Source organism: Aquarana catesbeiana, linkage group LG05 (assembly GCF_042186555.1).
Source record: "Aquarana catesbeiana isolate 2022-GZ linkage group LG05, ASM4218655v1, whole genome shotgun sequence".
Classification (NCBI taxonomy): Eukaryota; Metazoa; Chordata; class Amphibia; order Anura; family Ranidae; genus Aquarana; species Aquarana catesbeiana.
Window position 1 is genome coordinate 548,701,657 of NC_133328.1, and position 16,459 is coordinate 548,718,115.

General features: G+C 44.8%; 1 protein-coding gene across 2 annotated transcripts in view; it reads left to right on the forward strand.

The window, feature by feature from the left end:
* ZC2HC1A (zinc finger C2HC-type containing 1A) overlaps positions 1-16,459 on the forward strand; it is a 177,407-nt gene that overhangs the window by 51,216 nt on the left and 109,732 nt on the right. For both annotated transcript variants that reach the window (XM_073631849.1, XM_073631848.1), the window contains exons 4-5: positions 4,743-4,884; positions 6,555-6,703. In XM_073631849.1, the coding sequence (XP_073487950.1) occupies positions 4,743-4,884; positions 6,555-6,703 (291 nt within the window). The remainder of the gene's footprint in view (positions 1-4,742; positions 4,885-6,554; positions 6,704-16,459) is intronic.

Below are 16,459 nucleotides of genomic sequence, written 5' to 3' on the forward strand. Positions count from 1 at the left end.
GGGGGTTGAACTTCCTGATAGGGTGTGCCAGTGTCCAATCACCAGTGATACCCTATATAACCCATCAGTAATTACTGTGGCTCTGTGTCCCGTGATGTCCTTCGAAAGAAAAGGATTTTACAGGTAAGCTGTTTTAAAAAATCCTATTTTTCCTATTGCGGCGAGCGCAAGAGGGAATTCCCCTCTGGGGGCATACCAGGCCCTTAGGTCTGGTATGGATTTTAAGGAGAACCCCTTACGCTGAAAAAACAGCGTGGGCCCCCCCCCAAAATCCATACCAGACCCTTATCCAAACACGCAGCCCGGCTGGTCAGGAAAGGGGGTGGGGACGAGCGAGCGCCCCCCCCCCCTTCCTGAGCCGTACCAGGCCGCATTCCCTCAACATGGGGGGTGGGTGCTTTGGGGGAGGGGGCGCCCTGCAGCCCCCCCACCCCAAAGCACCTTGTCCTCATGTCGATGAGGACACGGGCCTCTTCCCAACAACCCTGGCCAGTGGTTGTCGGGTTCTGCGGACGGGGGGCTTATTGGAATCCGGGAGCCCCCTTTAATAAGGGGGCCCCCAGATCCCGGCCCCCACCCAATGTGAATGAGTATGGGGTATATGGTACCCCTACCCGTTCACCTAGGGAAAAAAAGTGTCAATAAGAAAAAACACACTACACAGGTTTTAAAAGTAATTTATTACTTTTGTTGACAGGACACTCTCTCCGGCTGTAATGCTGGCTGTGCGCTCTGCTATGACTTATATAGGCGGTGATCATATGACCACGCCCCCTTATGACCTCACAGTCCCAGCATGCCCCGGGACTGTGATGTCATAGGGGGGCGGGGTCACCGCCTATATAAGTCATAGTAGAGCGCACAGCCAGCATTACAGCCGGAGAGAGTGTCCTGTCAACATCTCTGGAAGAGAAGAGGAAAGAAGACGATCCAGATGTCAGAGCTCCTCCGCTAGCAAAAGAGCGGCAAAAGAGCAGAAAATAGCGGAGGAGCCCGGCAGAAGGAAGAAGGCAACGGAGAAGAACCAGAGAGCACGGAGACTACACCGGAGAGAGGGAGAAGAGGTCTGAGAGAACCCCGAAGTCGGAAGAAGACCCCTGGAGCTGCCTAATAAATTACTTTTAAAACCTGTGTAGTGTGTTTTTTTTTCATTGACACTTTTTTTCCCTAGGTGAATGGGTAGGGGTACCATGTACCCCATACTCATTCACATTGGGTGGGGGGCCGGGATCTGAGGGCCCCCTTATTAAAGGGGGCTCCCGGATTCCGATAAGCCCCCACGCCCGCAGACCCCGACAACCAACGGCCAGGGTTGTCAGGAAGAGGCCCTTGTCCTCATCAACAGGGGGACAAGGTGCTTTGGGGTGGGGGGGCCGCAGGGCGCCCTCTCCCCCAAAGCACCCACCCCCCCATGTTGAGGGCATGCGGCCTGGTACGGCTCGGGGGGGGGGGGGCGCTCTCTCGTACCCACCCCCTTTCCTGACCAGCCGGGCTGCGTGCTTGGATAAGGGTCTGGTATGGATTTTGGGGGGACCCCCACGCTGTTTTTTTGGCGTAGGGGGTTCCCCTTAAGATCCATACCAGATCTAAGGGCCTGATATGCCCCTGGAGGGGAACCCATGCCGGTTTTTTATTTAAAATTTGACGTGGAGTTCCCCCTCAAGATTCATACCAAACAGGGACTGGCATTGGCGGGAATCCAAATCGGATCAGTGTGAACCCGGCTCGCAAGGTGTCAATCTCGCCAATAAAAGTGGTGAGATTGACACAATATCAGACAACAATACAGAAGTTGACCAAAGGGTGGTGGTAAAGAGCTGAAAAACCATGTGATTTGGTGAAAGTTGGCTGGAAAAGTCCTGTCGTCTGTATGCAAGACAAGCTTCTGGCCAACGCCCTTTGTACAAAAATCCAAGGGAAAGTTTGTACAAAGTCCTATCGTGTGTATGGGGCTTTAGATAAGCACCTGAACGACCACAACATACAGGGATATACAATGTAATACTGACATATAATCACACACATAGGTTGGACTTGATAGACTTGTGTCTTTCTTCGACCTCACCTACTATGTAACTATGTATTACCCCTTATGCTGATTTTTTTTTTTTTACTTTGTGTGTGTGTGTGTGTGTGTGTATGTGTGTTTGTATGTATGTGTGTTTGTATGTATGTGTGTGTGTGTGTGTGTATATATATATATATATATATATATATATATATATATATATATATATATATATATATATATATATATATATATATATATATATATATATATATACCGTATTTATCGGCGTATAACACGCACTTTTTTCCCCTTAAAATAAGGGGAAAATCGTGGGTGCGTGTTATACGCCGATCCCCGCTATTTTGTGATGTGTCGGAGCGATCGCCGCGATCGCCGCCGACATTCACATAGCTTGTATTTTTAAAGATGGCGCCGCGGAGTTCGGAGGGACTCGGGGGCGCTCGTTCAGCTGAACGAGCGCCGCCGAGGACACAGTGACTGGGCGGAGCCGAGATACACATAGCCGAGGGTTCTCGGCTTTTCTCGGCGCCGTTCACAGTCACGCCCAGTCCCGCCATTGGACCTGTGTTATGTCAATCATAGGGACTGGGCGTGACTGTGAACGGCGCCGAGAATAGCCGAGAACCCTCAGATATGTGTATCTCGGCTCTGCCCAGTCACTATGTCCTCGGCGGCGCTCGTTCAGCTGAACGAGCGCCCCTGAGTCCCTCCGAACTCCGCGGCGCCATGTTTAAAAATACAAACTAAACGTTTGTATGTCGGCGGCGACAAGGCTGCACGGACCACTGGGGACAAGGCTGCACTGGGGCAAAGCTGAACTGGGGCAAGGCTGCACTGGGGGCAAGGCTGCACTGGGGACAAGGCTGCACTGGGGACAAGGCTGCACTGGGGACAAGGCTGCACTGGGGACAAGGCTGCACTGGGGACAAGGCTGCACTGGGGCAAAGCTGCACTGGGGACAAGGCTGCACTGGGGACAAGGCTGCACTGGGGCAAAGCTGCACTGGGGACAAGGCTGCACTGGGGCAAAGCTGCACTGACAAGGCTGCACTGGGGCAAAGCTGCACTGACAAGGCTGCACTGGACACTGGGGAAAGGCTGCAGATGAACACTGATGAGGCTGCATTGATGGGCATTTAAATGTAAGTTTTTTTTCCTTAAACTTCCCTCCTAAAAGTTTTTTTCCTTAAAATTCCCTCCTAAACTTGGGGTGCGTGTTATACGCCGGCGCGTGTTATACGCCGATAAATACGGTATATATATATATATATATATATATATATATATATATATATATATATATAATTATAATTATACACCAATCAGCCATAAGCCATAATTATCATGACTACTGACAGGTTAAGTGAATAATATTGATTGTCTTGTTACAATGACATCTGAAAGTGGGAGGAATATATTAGGCAGCCAGTAAACATGTTTTCCCTGAAGTTTATCTGCTAAAAGCAGATAAAATGGGTAAGTGTGAGGATTTGAGGGACTTTGACAAGAACCAAATTGTAATGGCTAGATGACTGGGTCTGAGCAACTCCAAACCTGCAGCTCTTGTGAGATGTTCCTGGTCTGCAGTGGTCAGGACCTGCCAGAATTAGTCCAAGGAAGGAAAACTGGTAAGCAAGCCACAAGGTTATGGGCAGCCAAGGCTCATTGATGCACGCAGGGAGGGAAGGCTGGCCTGTATAGTCTTTCCAATAGAAGAGCTACTGTAGCTCAAATTGCTAAAAAAAGCTAATGCTGGTTCAGATAGAAAGGTGTCAGAACACAAGGTGCATGGCTGTGTGTTGTGTATGGGGTTTCATAGCTGCAGACCGGTCAGGGTGCCCATGCTGACCCATGTCCACAACCAGAAGCACCTACAATGTGCATGTGATCATCAGAACTGGATAATGGAGCAACAAAAAAAGGGGCCTGGTCTGAATCACATTTTCTTTAACATCGATGTTGATAGCTGGGGGCGTGTGTGCCTCTTACCTGAGGAAGAGATGGCACCAGGATGTACCATAGGAAGAAGGCAAGCAGGCGGAGACAGTGTGATGCTTTTCTAGTGGAGTCCCAATGGGTCTCAGGGAGTCTCCATAGTGGATTTCTTGATGGGTCAGGGCTGTTTTGGTGGCAAAAGGGGACCTACTGATAATGTTATGGGGGTAGTCATAATGTTATGGCTGATCGGGGTGTATTGTTGCTCGGATGCATTTTACCAGATGTAGTTCATGTGCTCAGGTTTTTATTGCATTCATAGTTGTTTAGTTGCATCTTATGTTGGATTGCCACGTATTTTTAACAAGGGTTTGTCTGAATACCAACCACTACTATTAGTAGCTAGTGAACTTAGAATTTTCACTTTTACAAATTTAATGGTAAAATACTTTTATTATAACCTATGTAAATCCATGCTAGATAAAAAGTAAATAAAAATGTAAAGAGCGATGCTAGCACAGGTCAACAGATACCAACCTTATCCAAATATTTCATACAAAATTCAGCGCTTATCAAAAACACTCAAAAGAATCAATTGAATACACAAATTATTGACTACATAAAAAATAAGTAAATAACATACTTTTATTAACACATTGGCTTTGGATTTTATTTATTATTTATTATTTTGATGGAATTGTTATGTTGCCATTCAGCTGTACCATTCAGACTGTGTATCATGTTGGATGTAGCAGCGCTATCAAATTGTATTTCAGCCAGAACCTCCAAAGAAGGCATCCAACTGGAGGAGGAAGCATGAAGACTTCATTGCTACTATTCGAGCTGCTAAAGGACTCGACAAAATCATAAAGGAAGGTGGAGAACTTCCACCTCCACCCCCACCTTCATATGATCCAGGTAAGAAACCCGCAGACTTCCTTCTTAGAATAGTTTACAGGCAGTCCTCAGGTTACAAACAAGATGGGGTCTATGGTTTTGTTCTTAACACCTTCCCGCCCATCCTTTTGCACAATGACGACTGGGCGGTGGCTCTCCCGCTCTGACTGGACATCATATGACGTCCAGCAGAACAAGCTGCTAATGTGTGCCCCCAGGGGGCATGCACTGCGGCGATCAGTAGGCCTATGACGTAGGCTCTTTACCATGTGATCAGCTGTGTCCAGTCGCAGCGTTACTAGGAAGTGCCGGTTATCGGTATTCCTCTATTCATGGTGACAGGACATGAGTAGAGGAGAGCCAAAAAGCGGCTCTCCTGACGGGGGGTCTGCGCTGATAATCCGTGCAGTCCCCATCGGCGATGCCCACCAGTGATGCCGATCAGTGCCATCTGTCAGTGCCCATGAGTGCCACCTATCATTGCACATCAGTACCGCCTATAAGTACCCATCAGTGCTGCAGATTAGTGCCTCCTCATCAGTACCCTGGGCAGGAAGGGGGTGAAAGTGCCCAGTACTGAAGTGATTAAGTTGAATTTGTATATAAGTTGGAACAGGTACATTTTTAGGTGTAACACCAGCCAAAAAAAAATAATTTTTACGTTTTTTTGGATAGCATAGGGGAGGGTTAACACCCTTCCCTATGCTATGGGTTAACATTTGTTTTGCTGTCTGTGCCCCTGTCCAGAAGATTTCACCTCACTTTCTGTCCCAATGACAATTGGATTATGAAAATTTTGGGTTGTTGTGGAATCAAGGATTGGTGATAAAACTTTAGTGGAGACACCTTTTTTCCCATGATAACTCTTAGAAGAGTGAATTTCCCTTCCTAGGGGATGATTTCCTCTCACTTCCTGTTGTCTCCCTCCGTTTGTAATTATAAGTCGTATGTAAGTCAGATATATGTAACTGGGGGACTGCATGTAGTGATACAGCAGTAAAAGTTGTCCCTTAAATCTTGTCCCTATGGGATTGCACATGTCAATATGATTTGCTCTGTTTTATTGAACAACCTTCTGTGTAGCTTAAAGAAATATTTGCAACTTGTTCCCTTAAATTGGTCTTATCCACCTTAATGGTACAAACTTGCTATATCATGCGTAAAGTGTTATCATGCATATTTTATTGGAATAATATGTGTGAGTTTCTTGTTTACTCTTAAAGCGGAGCTCCACCCAAAATGGGGAAGCTCGGCCTATTTGTCTCCTTCTTGGGGGGGAGGGGGGGAGCGGGTACCTGGTTTTGACAGGTACCCACTCCCACTTCTGGCTGACTTTGCTCCGGCAAAGTCATCCGGAAGTTTGGCCCCCCCTCCTTCCCCTGCCATCGGGCCGTTCACAAAGTGCAGCCCGCTTTGCGCATGCGCAGTAGGGAACCGGCTGTGAAGCCACAAGGCTTCACTGCCGGGTTTCCCTTACCCGAAATGGAGGCGGCAGCACCCGAGAGACGATTTGAACAATCGGCTGCAGTGACGACACTGTTAGATCCCTGGACAGGCAAGTGTCCAAGTATTAAAAGCCAGCAGCTACAGTATTTGTAGCTGCTGACTTTTATTTTTTTTCTGAAGGAGCCTGGAGACAATCTTTTAATAGAAACTGACATTGCATGTTTTATTTATTTTTTTTAATCTAGATTATGTCCAGTGCCCATACTGTCAGAGGAGGTTTAATGAGAACGCGGCTGACAGGCACATCGGCTTCTGCAAAGAACAAGCTGCTCGCATAACCAATAAAGGCAAATTAGGTGGAGATACGAAAGGAAAAGCGATTCCACGGACTCAGGTAATTAAATTTTGTTTTTGAATTTGAAAAAACAGGCTGCAGTGTCATTGTCCTGTCTTGTTACCACATGCATCTCTATGGTCACTTTTACATGGTAACTTCTTCATGACCAGAGGATATTGAAGCCTAGATGCCCAAGCCAAATTTTGTAGCCTTAACTTGACAGTGACCGTATGACTGACTCATTTATATAGCTATAATTGTAATCATTTTAATATATATTTAAAGTGGAACTTTAGTCAGAAACGTGTCCTGCTAGATCACTTCAGGCTGGCCCCTTTTGCAGGTATAGCTATGTTTATTTAAATATAAATCTTGAATCGTGTTGAGGTGTCAAATCGATTCAAAATTTAAGCAAATCGATTTTAAATTTTTTTTTTTTCACCGCGCCGGCCGCGACTAGGCCGAAGCCGCAGGGCTGGGGCGGACACCACGGACTAGGCCGAAGCTGCAGCCTCACCTAAAAACTCCTGCCCGCAGCTCCTCAGGGCCGGTGCGGTGTCCAAAAAAAAAAACTCGATTAGAATCGTGAATCGAGTTTTTTTTTTTTTTTTTTTTAAATCGCAGATTTTTTTTTTTTTTTTTTTTTTTGAGAAAATCTCCCAGTCCTAAGCTATGTAAAACATTAAAAATAAGGGTCTATTCTGCTTAAAATCCAGTAATGCACTCTCTCTACTCTGCACATGCTCATTTGCTCTCCATTATCGGCACTGTGCCTCAAATCAGAGCCACTAGAGGAGGTTTAGCTGGCAGCTTGTTGCTGAGAGGAGAAGAAAGCAACAGAAATGACTGTGGTGAGGGAACGCAGATTAGAGAGGGAGAAAAGAAAAGCAGGAGAGGTGACAGGACAAACTCTGCTACCAGGGAGACATCAAATTTACAAGAGCCCTGTCTTATGCCGGCCATACATGGTCCAATTTCGAAAGACTTTTCTTTTGAAAATCAGAAAATTTGTTTTGTGATCCGATGATGCCACCATTGATTTTGAAATTCGGCCTACCAAGCCTTCAATTTCACCTCATGTTGCTACAGAAAATAATTTTCGTGGCTGGGAATCTTCTTTTCTTTCCAGGAATTTTCTTTTCTTGCACATGCACATTGCTTTTTCGATTACATTTCTCGCACGATTCTCCCATCATTGATTAGAAAATCGTTTGTTTTTCAAAAAATTTCCAACATGTCCGATTACTCAAATTTGATTGCCGCACCAAAATCGGCTGTTGCTGCAGCCCACTAATGGTGCGAAATATGAACAAAAATTCTTAGATAAGATTTTCGAAAGAAAATTAATTCGAAATCCGACCAATGTATGGCCGGCCTTATCTTATCTCCTCTATTCTCTCTCCTTTTTCCCTCATGGGAGTCTGTGAACTTCAGTACAGTAAGGCCTCATGTACACTACAGCTGCTAAGTTGAAGTTTAGGAGCAGTTGGCTGTTTTTTTCAGCAGTCCCTGAACTCAGGGTAGGTCTTACCATGTAATGTGCTGTCTTCTCCCCCCCTATCTTCCTGCCTGTCAGGAATCTCCAGTGTGAACTGAGTTAAAATGCTTGTAAAATCCTATAATCCACTTCCTTACAGTAGTATACAATGTGTGCGTTTCTGTAATATAATTGTGCCAAATACCTTCGTTATAGCGCCACTCTGCGCTTCTGTGACCTGCCGGAGCTCTCTTCCCCACAATTATATTACAGAAACGCACACATTGTACATTATATACTACTGTAATGAAGTGGATTATAGGATTTTACAAGAATTTTAAACTAGGGCTTATTTTAGGGGTAGGGCTTATATTGCAGCCCTCCTGGAAAATAACACTAGGTCTTATTTTCGGGGTAGGTCTTATTTTCGGGGAAACACGGTAGTAGTTTAGATGCAGATGAGGTTACAGGCATTTTTTTGAAAGCAGAAAAATCACATTCAGGACTGTAGTTTACTGGCATTTTAAACGCCAAATGCTTGTAACTGTGGTAAACTGCGTTTATGCGCATTTGCCTTTATAAGGGGAAAAAAATGTGTGATATTTTTGAACATATAAAAATGTAGGGAAAAAAAACAAAATTTCACCACATGCTGTTGCCTACATCAATGGATGAGTCCAGTAGCGATGCGCTCTGGTCCTCTCCTGCGATTTCTACATCTTCGGAGCCTCAGCAATATCGGGAGAATTTCCTCACACCTGTGTAATGATGATAGGTGAGCGAAGAGGAGGGAGGAGCTCAATAGCACGTTTGAATGTGGACGACATCTGAGTTGAAAGACAGGCACAAAGACTGCAATGAAGATTTGACAGATTTGTATTAGGTGTTCCGGACTGGTATAGTGGTTCTGTAACATGTATCAAGTAAGGATGAGCTCCGGCGTGTTCGCACAGCCCACATGCACAGGCCACCAGGAAGTCGGCACTGCGCTGCGCTAATCACAGGCAGTGAGACATTGTCCTGATGCGTGGCTGCAGAGATCGGGAAATGTCTCACCGCCTGTGATTAACGCAGAGCAGTGCCGACTTCCTGGCGGGCTCTGCATGTGGGCTGTGCGAACACGCCTGAGCTCATCCTTATGCCGCGTACACACGAGCGGACTTTATGGCAGACTTTGCCCGGCGGACTTTACGACGGACTTTACGACGGACTTTCTGAATGAACGGACTTGCCTACACACAATCCACCAAAGTCCGTCGAATTCGTACGTGATGACGTACGACCTGACTAAAACAAGGAAGTTCATAGCCAGTAGCCAATAGCTGCCCTAGCGTGGCTTTGTGTCCGTCGAACTAGCATACAGACGAGCGGACTTTTCGACCGGACTCGATTTCGACGGATTGGTTTAAAATATGTTTCAAATCTAAGTCCGTCCAACTTTTGAGAAAACAAAGTCCGCTGGAGCCCACACACGATCGAATTGTCCGACGAAATCCCATCCGCCGGGCAAAGTCTGCTGTAAAGTCCGCTCGTGTGTACGCGGCATAAGTATCAAGGATGTCCTGATGTAATGAGAGTCTGTCTAAGTAGGATCCTATTGGTGTTCATGCAATCTATCTCCAAATGTGTATGGTGAAATACAATGTTTGACTGCTTTTGTTTAACCAGTCCACTTATTGGGGTAAGAAGAGTCAGTGTGAACCTTTCCGTCTTTGTGATGGATCCTTTCCAGCACTTTTCTTTGTGTGGGCCTACACCTATTGGACTGTTTTAATGGAGATGTCATACTTTCTCTTTCTTTTTATTATTTTTTTAGCACTGCACTGTGATTTATGAAATAGTTAATAATTTACTTGTTGTTCATGCATTGTGAGCAGTTGGGAAGGTCTCCTGAGGTTATGTTTAAAAAACACTTCTAACCTCAAACGCTCATAACCTCTGCTAAACTTTTTGACTGTCGGTTTCCAGTGTTCAAAAGAGGTTTTCAACTGCCCTGTGTACATGAGCCCTAAAGCTTCTGTCAGCCTTCCTCTCTAGCTAAGCCAAGGAATACAGTGAAGGCTGGAAATGCATACATTTTATGTATAGAAAGGGACATATAGTTTTTGAGACCAAGGAAGAGGGGGAGAGTTTTTCAAATAAAGTGACTGCCTTGGCCTTGGTCCCACTTTGATGCGACTTGAGGTCCATAGACCTCAAGAATACACAGGCTTTGTTTCAAATCGCATCAACATCGCGGGGAAAAAAATTGCAGCAAAATCGCACGACTTTCAGGTCGCAGTAGTGGAAACCTAGGCTAATGAATAAAGTTCTGCTTCAAGGACAGGTGGTACATTGTTTTATTTAAAACCATGCTCTTATTTTTTTTTTCTTTTTTGAAATGTTTAATACCTTTTCAATACTGTAATTCTATCTGACAATTACAAGCGTTAAACATATTGCACTGTATATCCCATTGCAGCCTGAAAGTTCATTTGCACACTGAAAGCTTTTACTTTCTCAGTGAATCTGCACGTGATCACTATTTCATGACTGACATAGTGGTCACTTGATCAAGAACCACTTTCATTGGTTCTCAATTGTCAATGCAGGACCAAAGCTCTCATTGATCTCTGGTATTAGGAACCACCAGCTGCAGTGTCAACTGGTGGTTTCCAAAGGGGAAAACTTACAACATGATTATTTACATAGTAAAGACAGGCTTTAATCAATTGTACTGCTACAGTGCTTCCCAGTTCACATTGGACATGGCTCCATAAAATGTACAGCACAGTGTCCAAGATGATAAACCATACATCTTTCTACATCTTTCTGCACATGGTTGGATAGATTTTTTTTTCATTTAAATACTTTTTATTAATTTTCCAAGATATACAATTACAACATAAAAAAAAACACTTTATACAATTTCATCTCACATGCCGACCAATGCTCCAGTAGAGCCCATTATCATAATCGTGCCTTTTTTACTTACTTACCCTACCCCCAGCCCATACCACCCCCCCTCCCCTGCAACCCCAAGTTCCACCCCCCCTTTGGCTCTATCAAATTAGCCTATGCTTAGGCCTAACCGGCCATATTAACCTAATTTAGAGTTGAAAGAAAAAGGTTCCTTCATCACCTTTCAGCCATTCCTACTTTCCTACACTCGGGGCCGCATCCTTCATTCAAGCCCATATTAGGGATTTCCCAGTTCATTGCTCATTCCCTGAATCCATAGTTCCCATATCTTTGTGAACTTCCTATAGCTTCCTCTTCTGGTGTAAGTTGTCCTTTCTATTCTTACCAATGTGTTCATTGTTCTAACCCAATCTCCCGACGTAGGAGGGGCCGCTGACAGCCAGGATTGCGCTATCAATTTCCTCGCTTGATATAGACCTCTTATCACTGCTGTAACTCTATGACCATTCCCAATATTCTGTCTGATTAGCCCCAACAAGCAAGTCTTAGCCTCCAGTTCCAGTCTAATCCCAAACCTGGTTTCAATAATATCTAGGATCTCGGTCCAGTACATGACTAGTTTTGGGCATCTCCACATCATATGAATAAGATCGCCCGTCTCTAGGCATCTGGGGCACTTGTCATCTATTCTGCGGAAAAATCTATACAGCTTCTTGGGGGTGTAGTAGGCTCTGTGCACCAGCAAGAGGTGCGAAGCACGCTGCAATGGAGAGACAGACACCAATGGGCCAAGCGCCAATATCCTATCCCACTGGTCGTCCGCCATCCCCCCACATCGGCCTCCCACCCCTCCCTGGCGCGAAAAAGCATTTGCAGTCTTGTCATTCTGGCCATCAATTGTCCATAAATCCCTGATATCATACCCTTAAGACTAGTTGTTCGTACTACTCCATTAAGAAGTGGGGCTTTACACCATTCCAACGCCTTAGTCTTAAATTGTTTTATCCAGGGCATGCCTAATCTGAAGGTAGTAATAAAATGTTTCTTTTGGGATTCCAAACTCTTGTCTCAGTGCCGTGAAAGACTTTAAGACATTGTCAATAAACAATTGAGCCAGTCGAGTTAAGCCGTGCCCTTCCCACAGCCTATTCTTCCCTATACAATAAAACTCCTGCAACTGCCCGTTATTCCAAATAGGTGAGAACTCCATGAAGCCTTTGTTTCCCATCTCAGACTTCACTATCTGCCAGATTTTCCCAACCATCTTATATGTTGGGAGCGTGCAGCAGAGAGATCCGGCCTCCAATGCCCCTGCTAAGGATTTATGTGGGTTGCCTGATAGCATAATTTCCCTACTGGTATTCACCTCTTCTGTCTGTTCACACCCTCCCAAGTGCTGCAACTGGGCAGCCAGGAAGTACCTATATGGATGGGGAACCGCCAGTCCCCCCTCCCTAGTGGGGCGCTGCAGTGTCTGAAGGCTAATCCTGGCCCTTCCTCCAAATTAACTCTCGAAAGAGATCATCTATTTTAACAAACCAGTCTCTACTGATCCAAACCGGTGCGTTGTGGAGTACATACATTAGCTGTGGCATCCAAATCATCTTAACTAGATTTACTCGACCTGCCACAGATAAGGGGAGCCGGCACCAGATGTCCTTCTTCTTTTTGAATTTTTCTACAAGTGGGGCCAAGTTATCTCTAATATATTGATTGGGGTTGCTAGATAACACTATACCCAAATACTTAAACTTTTCCACTATCTTGAAACAGGGTATCCCATGGGGGGGAGAGCCCCTGGTCGAGTCAATCGGGAGGAGTATCAACTTCTCCCAATTGACTGTCAGTCCCGAAATCCTTCTACCAGCTGCATCGCTTTTACTAATGAAGGCCCCGCATCCCCCAAAAATAAGACAACGTCATCAGCATATAACGCTATTTTTTCCTCCCCCTCTTTCCTTTTAAATCCCCGTAGGCCAGGAGAGCTTCTTACCACCTCTGCGAAAGGCTCCATTGCTAGGGCGAACAGCAGGGGTTATAACGGGCACCCCTGCCTTGTTCCCCCCTCAAGGGGTATCCTTTCCGAATATGCGTTATTGGTTTTTATTCTGGCATTAGGATGTTGATATAATATTTTAAGCCAATTAATAAATAGAGGGCCAAAACCATATTTCTCCATTACCCACCATAAATATCCCCATTCCAGAGTGTCAAATGCCTTGGCAATATCCAAGGACAAGACAATTCTGGAACCTTTATTCTCAACTGGGGTCTGAAGGTTCAGGTATGTCCTTCTAATATTTTTACTAGTAGATCTATTCTGTATAAACCCAGATTGATCTGGGTGGATTAGAGTAGAAATACACTTGTTTAGCCTAGTTGCCAGGACTTTTGCCGATATCTTGACATCGGAACTCAACAGTGAGATTGGTCTATATGAGGATGTATCTAATTGGTCCTTCCCCTCCTTCTGGATTAGTACAATGGTAGCTTCAGACATTGAGTCTGGCAATCTACCAACTGCAGCCGACCAGTTCAGTGTCTTCAGAAGCTCTGGGACCAGCACCTCCCCATATTGTTTAAAAACCTCAGAGGGCAATCCATCTGGGCCCGGAGACTTCCGGTTAGGCATATCTGCTATAGCTTGCCTTATTTCCGCCAGCGTTATTGGAGCATCCAGGCTATTCCTTTCTATGACCGATAGGGTCGGTAGCTTAAATCCTTCCAAAAACTTCTCCATCTCTCCCTGTTCTAGACAGTGTCGTGACCTATATAACTCACTATAGAATTTGAAAAACGTTTCCCTAATTACCCCTGGATCTGACGAGATTTCCCCTTCTGTTGTCTTAATCATAGGGATTGCTGAGGAAGGAGAATTAGTGCTGACCAGCATGGCCAGCATCCAGCCCACTCTCTCCCCCTCCTCAAAACTCCTCTGTCTCTGGAAAAGTTTCTTATTTTCCGCTACTCTACTTTTTTTACTTTTGTATTCCTGTTGCTTCTCTACCCAGCATTCTCGGTTTTCCGGAGTTGGATCTGTCGCATATTTTTTCTCTGACACCTTGACCTCCTCTCTAATAAGCTCACCCTTTACCCTTGTTTGTTTCTTTACTTTGGATATTTGTTGAATTAGAAGCCCTCTGAGATATGCTTTTATTGAGTCCCACACCACCCCCTCCGACGCTGAACCTGAGTTGTGTTCAATAAACTCTCTTAGTCTTGTGTTTATTTCGGCTCTATTCCCTATTATCTCCATCCATATTGGGTTCAGTGACCACATCCTCTGGCTGTTGCTATCCCGCATAGTTATTGTTACTATCAAAGGCGAGTGATCTGACACCCCTCTTGGCCGGTATTCAATTTTCCTTATTAAAGGTTGGACTTCATGATTACCAATGGCCAGGTCAATACGGGAGAGAGTGTGGTGGGACCCTGAAAAGCATGAGTATTGTTGGACATTAGGGTAACGAGCTCTCCATAAGTAGCACCACCCAATCTCCTCCAGAAACTGAGCCAACTGGCCCTCTAACACTCTACCCCCACTAGGCCCAGGAGGAAACCTGTCTAGCCTATTATTCGGCATGGTGTTAACGTCCCCCACAGCAATAACTGGAACATCCTTTTTATCCTCTAGGTACCCCAGCAGTTGGAACAGGATCTCCATCCTAAATGGAGGAGGGATATACAGATTTGCTATAACAAATGGCCTACCCTCAATTAAGCAATACATAAAAATAAAACAACCCAGCCTGTCAATACTGACATCCCTGCAGGAGAACATCAACCCTCTCTTGACAAAAATACTCACTCCTCTTGAATAAGAGGAATACACTGAGTGATATTGTGTCTGAAATTTTTTATTTCTAATTTGTAATTTGGTCTCATTGGTCAAGTGCGTCTCCTGCAAGCATATCAATTCAGTACCACAAGATTCCATTTCCAAAAATACGGTTTTTTAATAGGATCACTCATCCCCCTAATGTTCCAGGAGCTTATACCAAATGTTCTGGACTGCATTAAATCAATAGCAGAGAAAAAAAATATCAAAAATAAAAGAACCCGGGGAGAGATTAACTCCCTAAAAAGAAAAATCAGGGCCGAAGGGGAAGGCTGTTCTGATCCAGCATTATTATATAAAGAAGAAAAAAAAAGGAGAGAAAAATTTCCATCCTGTATTATAACAAAACTAATCCAACACATGTGCCCTTCTTCCCAACAACCACTTAAAATTTAGCATCAACACAACAATAACCCCAAGTACTTCTATCAGTGCTAATATTTTAAGGGGGGAGCAGGGAGAGTTTGGCCCGGAGAATACCCCCCACCGCTATCTAAAGTTTCTTTCCAACTCTTTATTATTTTTGTGTAATTTAAGTGCTTATACTTCATTTCTTTCAACTTCTCAAACTTCATCAACAGTGCTCTATAGTTTTTTACCCTTATTATGAATGAGCCCTTCTTCCCACCCCGTTGCCTATCTTGGCCTGCCCTAGGGGCCTTCCTTGTGACCTTACTAACCCCCTCAACTAAATCCTTCCACTCCCCTACCCCCCAATCAAAGTGTAAAACAATTATACTAACTGTCGATCCCTTCACCCCCCTCCCCCCCTCATCCCCTGCAACCCTATTACCACGAGAGCCAAGAAGACTCCCATCCCCAACCCTAAAATGCTTTTCATCAACAACTACACCAACTCCCCCCTCCCCCTCCCAGCCCCTGCTGCGAAAAAAAAAAAAAAAGGCATCTCCTGTATATGAGGAAAAAAAAATAAATAGCTTTCATCTCTTATAAGTTCCCTTTGTTCTCTTCAAGCCATTCCGTGACCCCTCCAACTGATTCGAAAAAATGGGTTGTCCCTAGAGCCACAATACGCAGCCGCGCTGGATATAGTAGCGCGTATGGTATGTTAAAGTTCCGTAAGGTTCGCTAAATTTCTAGAAAACCTGCTCTTCTCCTTTGCAAGTCCGGGGAATAATCTGGGTAAAACGATATTCTAACTCCATTATAAAAAATGTCCCCCTTTTCTCTCGATCTCCGCAGCAACTTCATCTTATCCTTATAACTAAAAAACCTCATTATCATCGGTCTAGGACGGCCTCCTGAGTGTTCGAACCTGGCAGGCACTCTATGTGCTCTCTCAATGGAGAAAAGATGCGAGAAAGACTCAGCCCCAAAAACCTCTTTAAGCTACTTTTCCATAAACTCTTCGGGGCAAGAGCCCTCACTTTTCTCAGGGAGGCCCATTACTCTCACGTTTTGTCTTTGCGACCTGTTCTCCCATTCATCCATTTTGAGTTTGTTGGCATCTAACTGAGCTTGCATTTTTTTAAAGTCCTGCCGCATTGGAAATACAATCTTCTACTTGATTAACCCTTTCCTCCAGGCCATTAATTCTCTCCATTATTTTTTGGAGCTCTTGTCTAATGCTGTGGGA